The following is an 18,886-nucleotide window of genomic DNA, read 5'->3' as shown; positions in this document are numbered from 1 at the left end:
TCATGGACCTTTATTTTTAGGCGGCGGTACTATGTAGTCAGGGTAGATTGGCAGAGTTCTTTCATTTTGTGAATATTTAGTACAAGATCCATTCTCTTATATATTTTTGTGAGTGAATAGATAATGAATTGGAGCTCATCTGCACACTGGAATTCAATGAGTACAATTGGAGTGACCTTGTTTCTGGAGAGGACGTGATGGAGGTTGAACAGTTTCCCATTCGCCAAGTAGACAAGAATTGCAGAAGATGTTGGGGCAATGACACTGGGTCTGTTATGGGTCATTGGCTGGAATCATAGTTTCCATATCTTTACGTAGCAGACATGGAACAGAGACAAACTCCGATGGCATCCAAATATGATAAAAATGTTCAGCACTGCCTGTCAGTTGACAGACGCAAAGATTTTTGTGAGGTCAAAAGGTTGGTGCTTCATTTTCCCTGGAGTTGTCACAGGATGAAGATAATTGTGCCTCTTGATTAGCAAAATCCAGGGAGAAGTTCTTTAGGCAATGGAAGGAAATGATTGAGGAGAACCATGGTCATAGAATAATAGTGAGATAACATGGAAACAGGCCCTTCGGCCCCTTGCCAACCAAGATGCCACTCTATAGTAGTCCCATTTGCCCATTTTGGCCCATATCCCTCTAAACCTTTCCTATCCATGTACCTGACCAAGTGCCTTTAAAATGTTGTTAGCGTAACTGCCTCAACCACTTCCTCGGGCAGCTCATTCCATATATAGACCACCCTCTGGGTGGAAAAAGTTGCCCTTAAGGTTCCTATTAAATCTCCCCCCTCTCACGTTAAGCCTATGATGATGACTTTCCCTGTAGCAGACACATCTGTAGTGACCATAAATGGATCGGTCCCCCTTTCTGAAGATGGTCAAGGTTACCAGTGTCCCCTAGCATGTCTTCCTCTTTTCAGATGTGGGCTTTGAAGTTCCTCTCCGTCAAGTTTTAGAACTTAATTGGGAATATAATCCACTCCAAAGATTTTCTTGTTTTTCAGTTGAAGTAAGGCTTTTTCAATGTCTTGTTAGCATGGGTAGATAGAAACACTAGACCGGTTTGCTGTTGATTATAAACAAGGACCCAGAGTCAAGGACAGAGTTGCAGTTGAAGAAATCTTCAGAGTGCTGCCTCCAACAGCTCCAGACTGGCCCCTTCTCTTAAGCTTCTTCTGTTCCTGGGTCTTAAGAAAATCGGCCCTTGGATGTTTGGCCCATGGTGCTAAAGAATTCATATGTCATGAATATCAGCTAGTTACAAGATCACCTGTGTCCTTTGCACCCACTATCACTTTTTTAATGTATTCATTTTCCAGGATCCCAGTGGCACGGTATTTTGAAGATGGTATTTACTGCAGCCATTGTGTGTAGGTGGCGGAAGGAATGAATGTTTAGGTTGATGAATAGGGTGCCAATCAAGGCATTTTGGACACTCTGTAGCCTTCACAAGTTACAAGTCCCCAGGTTATCCATCTAGTTCTGCTTGATGACAATTTTCTATCTAGGTCCTTGAAATCATTGAAGTTGATCTTCTGGCAGCATTTCTGTCGCTGCTGTTGTTTTGGGACAGGCTGATGGAGACAGTGGACAGACTTAGGCACAGGTCAATCCAGCAGCCATTGGCAGCTGTCATAACAGGAGTAATGAGGACATCATTGTTTGGTCTTTTGCCTAGAAGAGGACACAACCTAACAGGGATCAGAATCTAGATCAAGGCTGTTGCCATGAGGTCTTGCAGTTCTCTCTCTTTTCAAAAAAAGTTGGTATGTATTCATCATGTCAGGTCCTGTTTATACTGAACAGACATCAACTAAAACCTATACCAAGAAACTGGTTTGTAGAATGTCACATTTTTATTAAATAAATCAGAAGTAAAAAGCTAGCATCAGGTCAGGTGACCACAAAACTATTGAATTGTTGGAAAAACTCACCGGGTTCACAAAGCTCCTTCAGGTCAGGAAAACTAACATCCTAGCCCAAATTAAACTATATGTAATTCCAGACCTACAGCAATGTGGTTGACTCTGCCCTCTGATTTGTTCCCCAAAAAATGATCCAGTTCAAGGGCAATTGGGGCAGAACAATAGATGCTAGCCTTGCCAGCAACAAGCTCACCCTGTGAGCAAATAAATAGAAAAAAAATGCAAAAACAAATTATGAAAGTGTGCTTAGCAATCTGTACATTTTATAAACTATGATAGTGCAGTGGATAAAAATGCTGTCTGCAAAAGAATTTCTAAGCTAGAGATTTACAGTTTAGTTACTGGAAGCTCTTTGTATCAAGCCCATAACCTTGCAATTTACAGAACATCAGGACACAAGGGGTTAATTATCATTTTAAATAATCTTAGGAAATCAGCCCATCACTGAACTCCTACCCTGGCTAGGGTTGGGTGTATTGGTTCCCTTTCATTTCTGAAATCCAGATTGATATTCACCCACACCTGGTAAAATGGAGATCTGTTTTATGATGTCTCGAGGTATACGGAAACAGTCTGGGGAAGGAGCTTGATTGTAACATGATAAACTGAGAAGCATGGAGTTTAGGTCTCGTTAAAGGTTTGCTGATAAGTGAGAATGTGTTTTTGACAAGATACATGCACAGCTGAAGTTGAACAGCAAGTGCTTTGTCAGAAGTATCCTGCCTGGGTCAGGATTCTATTAACCACAAATAAAAATAGCTTTGTGCCAGAGCCCATTTAATATAACCAGCACTCAACTTAACTGAGCCAAGAGAAGGAACTGCACAAAAATATTTATTTAAAGTGAACATCTTGAATATTTAATACTGTTTGCACGATGACAGGGAACCTATTGAGCTGGGAACATCGAGTACCTGCAGCACTTAAATATTCCGTTCGGTCCCAGGTCAAAGAATCTCAACTAGGATAAAGATTCTAGCAGATCACCGTAACAGGCAACTAAAATAGTATAAAATCCAGCTGTGCTTCGGCTCCACCCCAGTGTTTCCATCCAGCTACTTTCCCAGAAGGAGAGGGCAAGGAAGAATTCTGAGCTCCCAGCCTCCCACCACATTGAAGGGAGGGTTGAGGAACTCCTTTTACCTTGAAGAGGATTGATGTAGCTCACCTCAGCTGAGGTGTACAAAAGGGCCACAAGCTGTTAATAGGGAGAGAGAATGATCCTGGACTAGATCTCAAACCCCTGATTCAAACTGACAAACTGTGGAGGATACATCCTTGCTGTCAGAGGGGCACAGCACTCTCAAATCTCTGAGGTGGTCCATGCCACAGTCACCTTGGAGGGACGTGATAGCACTGGAGAAGAAATAGAGGAAATTCACCAGTATGGTGCCTGGGATGGAATATTTCAGTTATGAGGAGAAACTGGATAGGCTTATTAAGATGCATAGGATCCATAGGTGACTTGGTAGTTTGGATTCAGAACTGGCTTGCCAAAAGAAGACAGAGGGTAGTGGTGGAAGGGTGTTATTCTGACTGGAGGTCCGTGACCAGTGGTGTTCCACAGAGATCGGCGCTGGGGCCTCTGTTGCTTGTGACAGATATAAATGACTTCGATGAAAACGTAGATGAGTGGGTTAATAAGTTTGCAGATGACACAAAGATTGGTGGAGCTGTGGACAGTGTAGAGGGCTGTCAAAGGATACAGCAGGATGCAGATCAGTTACAGATATGGGTGGAGAAATGGCAGATGGATCCAGGCAAGTGTGAGCTATTGCACCTTGGTATGTCTAATATGAGGGGAAAATATACAGTTAATGGCAGGACCCTTAACAGCTTTGATGTACAGAGGGATCTTGCGGTCCAAGTCCATAACTCACTAAAAGTGGCCACGTAAACAGATATGGTGGTAAAGAAGGCATATGGCGTGCTTGCCTTCATTGGTCGGGGCATTGGGTATAAGAGTCAGGAAGTCATGTTGCAGCCGTATAAAATTTTGGTTAGGCCGCACTTGGGCGTATTGTGTGCAGTTCCTGTTGCCTCACTACAGGAAGATTGTGGAGGCTTTGGAAAGGGTGAAGAAGAGGTTTACCAGGATGCTGCCTGGATTAGAGGATATGAGCTATAAGGAGAGATTGGAGGCTGAGGGGAGATCTGATAGAAGTTTATGAAATTATGAGAGGTATAGATAGGGTAGACAGTCAGAATCTTTTTCCCAGGGCAGAAATGTCAAGTACTAGAGAACATGCATTTAAGGTGAGGGGGGGGGGGGGGGAAGCTCAGAGGAGATACGCAAGGCAAGTGTTTTATATTTACACAGAGAGTGGTAGGTGTCAGGAATGGGCTGCCGGGGTAGTGATGGAAGTAGATACGGTAATGGCATTTAAGAGGCTGTTAGACAGACACATGTATATGCGGGGAATGGAGGGATGTGGATCATGTACAGGCAGAAGAGATTTAGTTTAATTCAGTATTGCGTTTGGTTCAGACACTGTGGGATGAAGGGCCTGTTCCTGTACTGTACTCTTCTATGTACTAAGACTACAAACCAAATACTGGTAAATGCAATTACTATAGATAGGTACTTGATGGTCAACATAGGAATGGTGGGCAGAAGGTATCATTTCTGTGCTGTTTGATTCTATGACTCTCCGAGCTCATGCTCACTAGAAAGAAAACCTTCACCACAACCTGTCATGAGCTTCATAGTCAGCTGCATACTGGTTTTAAAATTTTGCCAAATGCTACTCCAACAGTGACAGATCCCTCACAAACCCTTGACAATTTATTCACTTTAGTCTTCTTCAGCACCAAATTGCAATGAGGGGGACAAAAAGCTGAGTTGAGAGGAGTTCGGGCACAGGAAAAAGGATGGCAGATGGTGTGTTGTTCACCTAAAAGTGCAGAACTGCATTCAAGAGCACCTCCAGTACCTGATGCAGCAATCAGCAGGGACTTTTATCTCTGCTGAGCTTCTGGGGCCTGAGACCTAGACAAAATATTTAAATATTGCAGTTCTTCAGCATTTCCTGCTCCATTCCCAATCTTTTCATCCCTTCCTCATTTTGCTTACTTCCCAGCCTTTTCATATTTCACCCATTTCAGCTCCTTCCTTTCCCTCATCACTTGGTTGAGTGAAATTGAACAGACCTGCTCTAAACGGATCTCATATTCTTCCAAAACCTTCTTGCCACGGAAGTACTTGGACCTGGAAAGAGAAATGAGAAGAAAGTCACACGCTGAGATTGCTACCTGACGTACAACAACTCACGTCAACACTGGCGAAGATCGTAATTATGTTTACTTCAGCTGCATGTTCCCTTCTGAAAAATACTGTGACAATATTGTGTAGAATTTCCGATCACCACTCAGTCTTCATTCTAAGCTTATCCAAAACCTAGCTTTACAGTCAACATTAGAAAATCCAATTCAATGTAATTCAATAGGAAATCGCATCCGTGTAACATCCTACAGCAATCAAAATAATGCAGACGCTATAACGTAATTTAGCAATTTTGACAGAGGGAATGCCTTTGAAGGCTGTGAGGTTGGAAGAGGCCATAGGGGATCTGAATACAATCTAGAGTACAGGATGAGCTCAAGTTTACAGAGGGCACAAGTGTAGTCAGTAAGTAGTAACGACATGAATGATAACATCAGCGGCAGATGAGCTGAAGTACAGGCAGAGATTCTGTGATACTCTGTAGAAACCAACTGAAGCCGTTTGTTAATCCCCACTTTGACCCCAGGGCTGGAATATCTTTGTGTAAACATACACACAGAAACAATGTAGTGTCACTTCCCACAGAGTGACACGTGCTAGATCAGAAGATGTAAAGACTCTCTTGTTGCTGTTATTCCTGTGTACTTTTCCCTCTTTTCTTTTTCTGGTTTTCCTTTATCTTTCCTTTCTGGAGAGCGGTGGGTGGCATACAATGTTTTCAATTTCTCTGTTCCATTCCCAAACATTTCCCACATTTCTAGTTCCTCCCTTTCCTCATCTGTTTTCCGCTTAACACATGCATTGGTCTCCTTATCCACAGCTGTCTTCTCCCTTCCAACGACGTCCTCCCTCCAACTGTCTCACTTTTCGGAAATGTTGAGATGTACACATTTACCAATCCATGATACTTATTTAATCAATGGAGACATTGTTTCCCATGGATTCAATCAAAATCAGATAAAAACAAGTTTCTAACTCTGAGATTTTTCATCTAACTTTTCCACCAACAGCTTTGAAAATCACAGATCAGTAATTGATAAGATCTTTATTAGTCACATGTACATCAGAACACACAGTGAAATACGTCTTTTGTGCAGTGATTTTTGGGGGGCAGCCCGCAAGTGTCGCCACGCTTCCGGCGCCAACATAGCATGCCCGTAACTTCCTAACCTGTACGTCTTTGGAATGTGGGAGGAAACCGGAGCACCCGGAGGAAACCCACCCAGACACAGGGAGAACATACAAACTTCTTACAGACAGTGGCCAGATTTGAACCCGGGTCGCTGGCGCTGTAAAGCATTGTGCTAACCATTGCACTACCGTGCCATCCACGGTATTTAGAATTGCTAGATTCCAAAGAAAAATAGTCAGCAAAAACAAAAAAATCTGAAATAAGAACTGGATACGCTGACAGGTCAGGCAGCAGTTATGGAAGCAGAAACAGGTTAGTGATTCTTCAGCAAATGGAAGAAGTTAGACCTGGAACTGGGTTAAGCAAGTTCGAGAGGTATAAAGTTGAGGGAGGAGTGGGATGTTGCGCAAGACAAGTAAAGGTCAACATACAGTGCAAAGCAGGAGAGAATAAATGAGAAATGGCATGGTAGCCCAAGAGAAAGAGGGTGGTGGTGGGACAAGTAAATAAAGAAATAATAGTTCCAGAGGAGGTTTAAATGAGAGTAATCATCTGAAACAGGTGAACTCAATGCTGGGTCCAGAAAGTTGTAAAATACTGTACCTTGTTCCTCAATCTTATATTGAGCTTCATTAGAATAATGTAGGAGCCCAAGGGTCAGTGAGGAAATGGGGCAAACAATTAATGTCATGGGTGACCCTCAAGGAATCAGTAGACCCAAACCTAACTGCACCTCAGCTTTGGCAATGGGCTGTCCAACCACAGAGTGCTGTGTGCCTCTCTGGGCTGCAGCCATTCATTCCTAATATCTCAATGCTCAACTGAATATGGTAGTGCGTGCTTTCACTGGATCTCTGAAATTGACACAGGTTCAGCATTTGTTGGTGCTGGCCAATGGTACTCCACCAGATGCCTGCTGCAACACAGCTACATGAGGGGAAGCCATTTGAAAGAGAAATAGCCCAGACTTCTCCGTCCACCATTGAATCTTACAGTTCACCTGGTGTCTAGAAACATTTTTTGGGTGATAAGCACACACCCCAATGGAACACAGCAGTGCAGCAGCCCAGAGGAACGCACCATCTGGATTAAACATCAAGTTTCCAACACAAAAATGAATCTATTTGATTTGACCTGCCATGGAAAACATGGAAGGTTCTCAGTCAGATCTAAATGGGACATGGTGGCTGTGGCTTATACAAATTCTCCAGGATGTGGTTGTGCAACCCTGATCAAGTTGGGCACCACATTACAACACTCAGTCCTCCACATCCATTATTGAGATAAACTCACTCTCCCCTCATCCAAAGTTCAAGTTAAAGCTTGAAGTCAATACATACTGCAAAACCAGTGCATGGACGAGTAAAACTTCAGAGCAAAGTCTGGAAAAAGATTAATGCATCACTTACTCCAATCACCACCCCATAAACCAATCAGCACCAAATCGGTACAGATCCTTTTAAAGAGTGCAGGTTCTGGAGCTTGGGGAAGATACCTTCTCCCTGCTTAACTCTGAGTTCCCCATACAAGCTGAACACATCAATTTGACTCATTCAACAATACTCCATTTACCAGAAGTGGTGTCATATCATAGTTGCACACTGACTTATATCACAATCTTTACACTCCACCATCTTCCAACAAGTGCAAGTGGAATCATAGAAGGTGGCCATTCAGCCAATGGGCCACTCAACCTAATTACACCTTCCAGAAGCAGATCTGTAAACCCTTTGCTCACAGCTCTTAAACTACAGCATGAACTTGTGAGTATCCCTGCAGATGCCACGATTCACACTATAAATGTACATGCATTCATTGCACAGAAAATTGGCTCCACTGGCACCCGACCTATAGGTGCCACAGAACTAAACTTCATGGCCGAGAGCCACTATTACAGCACCACCTACTAGAATTCTGGAGAAACATAACAGGTGGGTCAAGACTCTTTACAATTTCTCCTTTGGAAATGTTTTGCAAGTTTTCTATTATTCGATAGAGTGTGTAGCTTATGATTCATTCAGTATTTATTATAATATATGATACATAGCATTTATTATAGCATACATGATATAAGCCATTGGAACAATTAGATTTGAACTCAGGATCAGTTTGTTTTTATATAGAATTATTTCAGCTGTAATTATCAGATCTTTCTCAGCCTGTGTCTACATACTGGCCTCCTGAGTTAACCTGTTTGAATACTGGCGTGCCCAATGTGGGTTTGGTGGTGAGGCCAGCTGGCAGTATTAACTGAGGTGATTCAGTTGCCTGTGCAATGAGAAGTGTTTAAATCACTCTGAAAGCACCAGCAGCCTAAATGCTATGGTCGAGTGCCCTTACACAGAAGCCTGGCTGTCAGCTCCAGCATTCACATGTTCAGTCTGCACATGGATTAAGATTCTTTACAGGACTTTGACAGCATCAGAGGTAAACGTGCCAAGAATGAAGGGAAGCAAATTGGAATTCTGGACATGTTCACTCTGATCTTGTTTACCACAATGGCAGTAACAACAACAAAGAGACATACTTAGAATTGTAAGCATGCACAAGGCTTCTCTGTAACCAATGTTCAATGTTTTCTGAAAGGTTACCAGAATAGCCTTTCATAATGCAGACACTGGGCACGGTTGAAGTTACCATGTTTCTGCACTGAGAATTGAATGTTAAGTATTCTGTTTTCAGTATCTTTTTCTTTTTTGATGAATGTTTGTGCTGATCAGTTTACAGTGATAGAGGATGAAATGCTACATATTGTAACCCCGTGTCAGCATTAGGCAGTCCTTGGGGAGCAGCATTTGGTCTGCAAGCACAATATTGGTGTCCATGATAATGGCCCTGCCTCAGAAGAGACCTCCAATCCAATAGAATATAATTTACTGCCTATTAGTTCACACAAATGAATGGCTACAGTCTGGTCTGCTAATTCAGGAACACCTACAATTGCTGAAGAACCCATCCTTCTGGATAACAAAGATGCCATGAGTTTGAAGAGGACCTGGTAGCTCTCCCTGTGCTCTGATCAACATTGTTCCTTCTGTATGATCACTCATTTCATTAGTGCCAGGGATGGTGGGAGAGGGAATATTTCTGTGTTTCTGAGCTGTGTTTCTGTCATATTTTACCTACATAACAGTGGCTATGTTTAAAAGTGATCCATTGTGCAGAAAGTCCTTTGAAATATTTTTGACCCATTATCTAAATCAGTGTCAAAGATTAGACAGGATATCCCCACCTAACATAAACTAGTTTGAACCTGCTCAGACAGGGGAATTTTCATCCACTTCATTAATCAGGCTAGATTTTGACCAAGCAACCAGAATTGAAAGGTCAAAGTCAAACCCACTGTGTACTTACATCGTGTTAATGATTAAAATGAATTCACGTAACAGAATGCCCCCAATTTACGTGGATATTGTGTTTCACAACAGATTGTTACTGCAACTTCTAACATCCGTAGATTCTATATTCCCATTCAGTTTGGCAAATAACAAGCATAGAGCTTCTAACCAAACATCCTTTTGTTGAAGGTAAACAACACCCAACAATAGCAGTAGCTAACATTGACAGCATATCAAAAATCACTCCTGAATGTACACACAGTTCGTAAAGTTACATGCAAACTCAAATACTACAGTTTTACCTTTGGAAAAGTAACTGTCTAATAACAGATTATTATCCATATTCATTAAATTATTCTCTTGACTATTGTCACAATATGTAAAATTGTACAACTAATTCTTTACAAGAAACGCATGAACAAGGTCAACAATACATTTAGCTAAACATTAACCTACTTATTTTCTAGTCCTCTTAGATGCAGCACTAACACTAACGAAGCTTAACAGCTCCAAAGTATGAGCTGAGATCTGAGAAACCCAATAAAAAACTTTTCAAATCAGTTTACCATATGACAAGTCTCACATCCTGTACTAAGATCTTATTTTGACTATATATAGCTATAAATACAGAATATCATATGCTTATGAACAGAAGAAATAGGGACAGGCATAGGCCCTTTGCACCAATACACCAATTTACTACTACAATAATTACAATTATGTCTCCAACAAGTATTCATAGTTTCCAAAATATTTCCAAGTATCACAAACTAAGTAATATTTTTAACTCATTTTTTCTTAAATGCTTCCCATCAGCTTCCTTTCACATACACTCTGTCCTCACACCCCAACTCCCACAACAGCTTCACCTGGACAATGGGCCTTTCTCTGTTAACCATTTTGAAGTTAGGAAGTCACAGACTTGCCCACTTTGAATGGCTCCCAGTGCTCACAACTCTTGCCTTCATGTTCTCAGCCTCTTTTAGCTGGAGGGCAGCATGCAGACATCAGAAAATCTAGGCCTGAGGTAACATCATGCATGGGATCTTCAGATTCCTTAAATCACCTCCATATGCAACAGAATCAATCACCAGCAGATTTGCTAGCACTAGTGGAGAGGGTTTCAACTAGATTGGCAGGGGGGTGGGATCCAAAGCAGTAGTAAGGCAGATGAGAGGCTGGAAGTTGATACAGGAGCCAACAACAGCATGTTCAGTAGGCAAGACAGGCAACATCATAGCAGGAAGCAAGGAAAGACTGTTGGATTAAATTGCATTTATTTCAATGCATGAGGCCTGACTGGTAAAGCGGATGAACTTAGGCATGGATAGATACGTGGGACTGGAATATTATAGCCATTACAGAAATATGGCTAAGGGAGGGACAGGACTGGCAGCTTAATGTTCCAGGGTACAGGTGCTACAGGCAAAATAGAAGTGGAGGAAAGAGAGGAGGGGAGTTTCATTTTTGATAAGTGAGAACATCACAGCAGTAGTTACTGAGCAGTAGTTACATTCAGTGAGGATTTATGGGTAGAGCTGAGAAATAAGAAGAGGATGATCACCTTGGTTGATTATACTACAGGCCCCCAAACAGTCAACAGGAACTGGAGGAACAAATATGTAGGGTGATTGTAGAGAGTTGCAAGGATAATTGGGTTATCATCGTGGGGGATTTTAACTTTCCTCATATAGACTTGGACTGCCATAGTGCTAAGGGCTTAGATGGGGTGGAATATGTTAAGTGTGTTCAGGAGAGTTTCTTAAGGCAATATATAGAGGGTCCTACTAGGGTGAGGGCAATTCTTGACCGACTCTTGGGAAATAGGGCACTGCAAGTAATTGAGGAGTCAGTGGGGGAGCACTTTTGGACCAGTGACCACAGCTCTATTAGTTTTGAAATAGTTATGGAAAAGGGCAGAACTGATCCACAAGTTAGTTCTAAATTGGGGCAAGGTGAATTTTGATGTATTAGACAGGAACTTGCAAAATTTGATTGGAGTAGGTTTTGGGGAAAGGGATGTCCATCAAGTGGGAGGCTTTTGAAAGTAAGATAGTGAGAGGTCAATATCTGCATGTTCCTGTTGGAGTGAAGGGCAAGGCTGCCAGGAGTAAGGAGCCCTGGATGGCAAGAGATATTGAGGTTCTGGTCAGGAAAAATAGGGCATGGGTCAGGTCCAGGCAGCTGGGATCAAGTGACTCCCTAGAGGAGTATAGGGGATGCAGGAGTGTACTTAAGGAGGAAATCAGGAGGGCAAAAAGGGGGCATGAGATAGCTTTGGCAAAGAAGATTAAGGAGAATACAAAGAGATTTTATAAGTATATTAAGGGAAAAAGAGTAGCTAGGGAGAGAATAGGACTCCTTAAAGACTAAAGTGGACATCTACACGTGGAGCTGCAGGAGACGAGCAAGCTCCTCAATGAATACTTCTCCTCTCCTTCTACCGTGGAAAAAGATATGAAGACTAGACAACTGGGGAAAGTTAATGGGGGTGTCTTGAGGATAGTCTGCATTACTATAGAGGAAGTGTTAGACATCTTAAAACGTATGAAGGTAAATAAATCTCCAGAGCCTCATCAGGTATATCCAAGAACACTCTGGGAAGGTAGTGAAGAAATTGCAGGATCCCTGGCTGAGATATATGCATCAACGTTAGCCACAAGTGAGATGCCAGAAGACTGGAGGGTGGCTAATGTTGTGCTTTTGTTTAAGAAGGGCTGCAAAGAAAAACGCGGGAACAAGCAAGTGCAACATCTGTGGTAGGTAAGTTATTGGAGGGGATTTTAAGAGACAAGATATACACACATTTGGAAATACAGGGGCTGATTATGGATAGTCAGCACAGTTTTGTGCATGGGAGATCATGTCTCACGAATTTGATTGAATTTTTCAAAGAAGTAGCCAAGAAGGTCGATGAGGGCAGGGAGGTAGATGTAGCCATTTGTTGTTTGTCAACTATATCAACGATTTCAATGAGAATGTACAACACGTAGCTAGTAAGTTTGCAGATGCCACTAAAATAGGTGGTATCATAGACAGTGAAGAAGGTCATCAAGAATTACAGTGGTCTCTTGATCAGCTGAGGAAGTGGGCCAAGGAATGGCAAATGGAGTTTAATTCAGAGACGTGAGGTTTTGCATTTTGGGAAGTCTAACCAGGGTTGGACTTTCACAGTGAATGGTTGGGCCCTGGGGAGTATTGTAGAACAGAGGGACCTAGGAGTACAAGTACATATTTCCCTGAAAGTGGCATCACAGGTAGGCATGGAGGTGAAGAAAGCTTCTTGTGTGCAGACCTTCATCAGTCAGGGCATTGAGTTTAGAAGTTGGGATGTTATTTTGCAGTTGTACAAGATGTTGGTGAGACCACACTTGGAATATTGTGTTCAGTTTTGGTCACCCTGCTATAGGAAAGGTGCCATTGTGCAGGAAAGAGTGCAGAAAAGTTGACAAGGATGTTGCCAGGACTCAAGGGACCAGGTTATAGGGAGAGGTTGGACAGGCTAGGACCTTATTCCCTGGAGTTTAGGAGACTGAGGGGTGATCTATTTGAGGTGGATAGAACCATGAGGGGCATGGATAAGGTGAATGCACAAGGTCTTTTTCTCAGGGTTGGGGAATCAAGAACCAGAGGGTATAGGTTTAAGGTGAAAGGGGAGAGCTTTAGTTGGAACTTGTAGGGCAACTTTTCACACAGAGAGTGATATGTACATGGAATGAGCTGCCAGAGGAAGTGCTTGAATCGGGTACAATAACAACATCTAATAAACATTTGGACGGGTACATGGATAAAAAAGGTTTAAAGGGATACAGGTCACACGCAGACAAATAGGACTAGCTTGGATTGGCATCTTGGTCAGCATGGACGTGTTGGGATGAAGGGCCTGTTTCCATGCTGTATGACTCTATGACAATGCTTTTTATTGTTTGGGCCATTTAGTAGCTGTGTGAACAGCACAAGTCTCGAAGACTCCACACCCTTTCCAATTGCATCTACCACAACAGTACTGGCCAACTTGACCAAGATGGCCTTGCTACCATACCTCATGTCGGGCTTTTCCCCTCCCACCTTTCTCATGGATTCTAGCAATGGTACAGTTGCTGTCGTAACACATTGGTGAACAGGCTGTCTTGTTTCTAAAAAAGAAAATCAGAATCCTCTTCTGAACTACTTACTGCTCTGCAAATCCCAAGGTTTAAATAAACACTCTAACAATCCTTTTGATGTCCTCCTACATTTATTATTCATTGATATCCATAGCCTTATGCCTGGGAGTGAAACATTTCCATGCATCATCATGCAATTCCATCCTAGCCCTTGTCTCTATGTTATTGGATCTTCCCACAATCTCTGGTTCACTCAACCACTGCATACATTGAACCTACTTCTGACTTTCCTCCTCTCAAGAAAACCTCTCACCTTTTAGCCCAAGCTGAACACTCCCCCTGGGATGCATTCTCCTCAGACTCCATCTGTGTCCGTGCCAGTCCATTGCTACCCATACCATAAGCAGCATACCTTCCCTCAAAGAATCACGTCACAGTCTTCCCATGCTTATCTTCTTACACATTTTTAGACAGTGAACCAGTGGCTATCAGTCATGATCAGCCTGTGCAAACTGGTGGTCCTGATGTGGTCATGTCAGTGAGCTCAAGATCCTGTAGTCCCTCTTGAACCCCCCAATCAGTGGTCTTTTTGGGCAGGCCCAGCGCACCCTCAAATTGAGAAGTTCCAGGATCTCTTCATTGCCAACCCTGCTAATTAAAGTGACTTGATCATACCCACAACTGCAGGTACATGGTTGTGACCCATAACCATGATAATTAACTGGACTCATCCATAGACTGTTGGGTTACCAGTGTCAATCTCACCCAGAACCTGAAGAGTCTCTCCTGCATTAGTCCGATTATCTATTCACAATGACTTACCAAGAAGTGTTTGAAGTATTTTCAGTACACATCTTGCCCTATATTCAACCAGCCTGCAGCAGAATCAATCTGCATAATGATCATAGTGTTTTTCAATAACTCCTCTACAGGTATACAGCAAATTCAACCTAACCTACCTAGCTCCACCTCTTCACTCTCCAATCCTAACATATGGACCATAACCTCAACAGGCCTAATCTGCACTTTTGTCCCTTACTGGAGACCACTTTCTTTGCCAGCAATTGCCTTCTTTAGGGACACACACACCTGCGCAATATGCCCTATGTGGCAGCAATTAAGGCAATGCATCATCCAGAACAAGCATTTGGACACCAGGTGGTTTCCATAACAGCCATAGCAAGGCCTCCTGCCTTTTCCGCCCTCACCACCCACAGCTTTCCAGCTTGTGCTATTCATGTGACCTACTGTCGCTCTATTGAAGATGCTTGTATCACCCACGTAACTCAGATGCAAAGAAGATCCCACTGCTGTTGCCATTTATATAAGCTTGTTTCCTGCCTGCTACTCAGGACTGTGCCCTAAGCAAAACTAATTCTGTATTCATTAATGCTCTCCCCATCTTTGTGGATGTCCTCCGTGTCAGTTCAGTTTTACTTGTATTTGCTCATTTACCATCCTGCACACCAAACTATCCCACTGCAACTGACACTGAAAAATCTGAAATTTGCACCTTTCAGCTAGTGTATTTAACCTGACGAGTTATTCACCAACCATCTCTCCTGTTTCATTAGAGAACTCATCTGTGGTCCATAATAACTAGACTTTCACTTATCTCCATCCCTACTAATTGTACTGATGTCACCTTCCTCTCTTCACATATGGCCATGTTGCTCAGTTCTGAGTCCTCCCTGCAAAGTTGATATAATGTGTGTCCAGGAGCACCCCCGCTCTGTCCATGTACAGGGCAGGCAACGATGTCCTCTCCTACCTTTCCAGCTTACAAACATATCAGCCGTGTACACTGCCAGCAGTCATCACTGTTCCATATACTTGGCCTTGATTATTGTCTTGTTTCTACCACAGCAATATCATTCCAAACTCATCACCAACGCAGCATCCCTAGGTTGTTCTATTTGTTGTTCTGTAAGGCACACGGCAAGTGTAGAGTTTCTAATCAAACGGCCTTCTCAAAAGTGAACAACAAGCAACGGACAGCATGGTGTCTCCAGTGTTTTAGGGTTTTAGAAAGAGTTGCAGAGCCTTTAACACCTAGTAAGGAGGATAGCGGGTCCAAGCTAGTTTTAATGGAGAGCATGAGGCCAGAAGGAATAATGGTTTTAATTCAAGAGCAAAGAGGAGGTATGCAGCTAGGAACAGTGAATAAATGTTAATGCAAAATAGATACAGGAATGATAGGAAAAGTTTAGCCAAGGAGCTAATGGGATGCTCAGCTACACATGCGATTATACTACTGCAACACATTACAGTCCTTAGAGCATTTGCCAACAAATCAAAAGGTTTGGTTCAACTAACGAGATTTTATTTGTTAATGTACAACTACCTAGATCCCCATATCTGAGTTCTATTTATTATATTTAGAGTCTGATTTTTTTAAAATCAAAACCTATAAAGCATTACAGAACCAGATTCCTAAAGGAAGAATGAAATGTACCACAAAAAATGAAATGTAAGGAAAGAGCTCTCCCTGTCTTATCCATTCATCATCTGCCCTTTTGCATCTATCCTTGCCCTACTAGATAATGATGGGGATTTCTCTGCCTTTTTTCGTCCAGTGTCAGCATCATATGCCCTGTGCAGTCCAAGTTTTCCTTGTTTTGTCCCACCACATGTTTTCTACCTGGCCTGAGCAATCTTGAATCCCTCCAGGCCTACAGCAGCATTCTGATCCATCTGTCAATCTTGTGCCAATGAAGCTGCACTTAATTCATGATTCTCTGCCAAATACATTGGACAGCCTGAGGTTCCTTTTAATCAATTAAGGTTCAAATTGAATTACTTATTTGAGAAAATACGAAGTGGTTGCACTGTCTGAGGTTGCGCCACACACATATGATGTTAAACAAAGACCCCATCTGCCCAATCAAAGGGAAGATGGAAAATTGCTAGGGCACCTTCAAAGAAGAGCAAGGCAGTCCTCTGCTGTGTCCTCGGCAAAATTTATCCTTCAACCAACATCACCTAAAGCATGGTCCCTAGTCTATTTATTTAAGTATTAATTGTGGAAGCTTGCTATTCCTACAAATGTTGTCACATTCCTACCTTACAACTCCCCTTCAAAACAACTCAGCTCAACATGAAGTGCTTAGAGACATCTTAAGGTTATACAAAGCATTGTATAAACAGGTGTCATTATTTCTTTATATCTTGACTTCAAGTCCAATGAGCAGGTGTCTTCTATCCCTGAGATGGAATCTGATTCCATGAATCATTTTAAAAGGGAGTTGAACAGGTGAGTGAACAATTTGGATTTTCATGGCGTTTTCAATGAGCCAACACAGACTCAATGGGTCAAGCACCCTCCTCCGTGCTGCACATTTCTATGAATCTAGATTGAAGGTGTTGGAAAAGTGGCAACAATCAATGCTGATCTGGTAAAATATGTTGTCTGATCCATACCAGCACAAGCTCAATGTATATTATCCTCTCACTGATGTTAGGAAGCTTATCATTCAGGACAAAGCAGTGAAATAAATCACAGTAGTACAGGGGCCAATGTAATTAATGACCTGCACAAAAAACCTTTGCAAAACATATTGAATCCCCAGCCTTCAAAGAAATCGGTAGGCCAAAGTAAGGTGATATATTTTCCCTATGCAGTGATGGCAGCAATGCGTGCTCACACTCCTATGAGCATGTGTTCTTTGTTCTCATTAATCACACATATTTACAGTGAAGCAAGGCCATCTGTTGGCAGAAACAAAGCAGTGCAGGAGCAAGCAAGCCAAAGCAACCTTCATCTGCTCAGTTCCTGCGGAACATATTAGACAGCAAATTTATCCATTGTACCTGTGGGAGCTAGACTATGCACTGTCACTTCAAAAACTTGATGATGCTGTATCATTCAATCAAATGTATGTGTTCCAGGCATCTCCTTCAGCTCCAACTCCAGATTAGAACACTGCACATTATAGCAAGGTAGCGACTCTGCATCCTTTCTATGACTTCCAGCTTTATAACGAGACTTGGCACAGGAGATTTTTTTTCTTGCTTTAGATGCCAAGGTAGCATAGCAAGTAATATGTAGTGCCAACATAATGCCAAAAAAGGACAACTGTGACCTGCACAAATCAGAATCAAAATCAGGTTTATTATCACTGACATATGTCATGAAATTTGTTGTTTTGTGGCAGCAGCACCATGCAAGAAATTTCACGACATATGTCAGTGATAATAAACCTGATTCTGATTTGTGCAGGTCACAGTTCTCCTTTGTTGGCATTATGTTGGCACTAAATATTACTTGCATGCAATATTAAATACAATGTTAAATGCAACTTGTACATTCACAATGACGAATGGATTTAATATGGTTATACTAATATCCAAAGAGTGAGCAGAAGCAGACAGGGAGCCAGCACAGAACCATATAAGCACAGGATAATTCTGCTCCCCGCTCCAGAACTCCTCAGTGCTTCATGTATTCAAATGCAAGTCAAAGGGCAACATTAAAAATTAATTTTTCATTAAGTCAGTGAATAGGACATCTCTGCAGGAGTTCCTCAGGTAGTATCCCTGGCCCAGCCATCTTCAGCTACTTCATCAATGACTTTCCTTTAATTGTAAAGCCAGTAGAAGAAATATTCACTGATGATTGCACAGTATTCAGCATCATTTGCAACTCCTCAGATAATGAAGCAGTCCACAACCAAATGCAGCAAGATCTGGACAATATCCAGGGCTGGGCTGATAGGTGGCAAGTAACATTTGTGCCACACAAGTCCCAGGCAATGACAATATCCAACCAGACTCCTTAGACAGCACCTTCCAAATCCACAACCTCTACCAGTCAGAAGGTCAGAGCAGCAAAAACATGGGAACACCAACAACTCTATAAGTGGCCCTCCAAACTACACGCCATCCTGACTTCAAAATATATCACTGTTCCTTCACTGTAGCTGGGCCAAAATCCTGGAATTCCCCCTGGGTAAACCTACACCTCAAGGACTTCAGCAGTTCACCTCCACCTTCTCAAGGGCAATTAGAGATGGGCAACTAAATGCTGGCTTAGCCTGTGAAACCACATCCTTTGAATGAAAGCTTTTGTGCAATAAATTCACTACTTTTACAAGTGGTTAATCAGTCCAAATGTTATCCAAACTTTGAAAACTGAAATTAGAACCTTTAGCTACT

At 42.3% G+C, this 18,886-nt stretch overlaps 1 protein-coding gene across 1 annotated transcript in view; it reads right to left on the bottom strand.

Annotated features, from left to right (window-relative positions):
* LOC127578140 (synapsin-3-like) overlaps positions 1–18,886 on the bottom strand; it is a 203,480-nt gene that overhangs the window by 146,892 nt on the left and 37,702 nt on the right. The window contains exon 3 of the mRNA XM_052029747.1: positions 5,084–5,141. Within this exon, the coding sequence (XP_051885707.1) occupies positions 5,084–5,141 (58 nt within the window). The remainder of the gene's footprint in view (positions 1–5,083; positions 5,142–18,886) is intronic.

This window comes from Pristis pectinata, chromosome 15, assembly GCF_009764475.1.
Source record: "Pristis pectinata isolate sPriPec2 chromosome 15, sPriPec2.1.pri, whole genome shotgun sequence".
Classification (NCBI taxonomy): domain Eukaryota; kingdom Metazoa; phylum Chordata; class Chondrichthyes; order Rhinopristiformes; family Pristidae; genus Pristis; species Pristis pectinata.
This window is presented reverse-complemented; position numbering and strand designations above follow the sequence as displayed.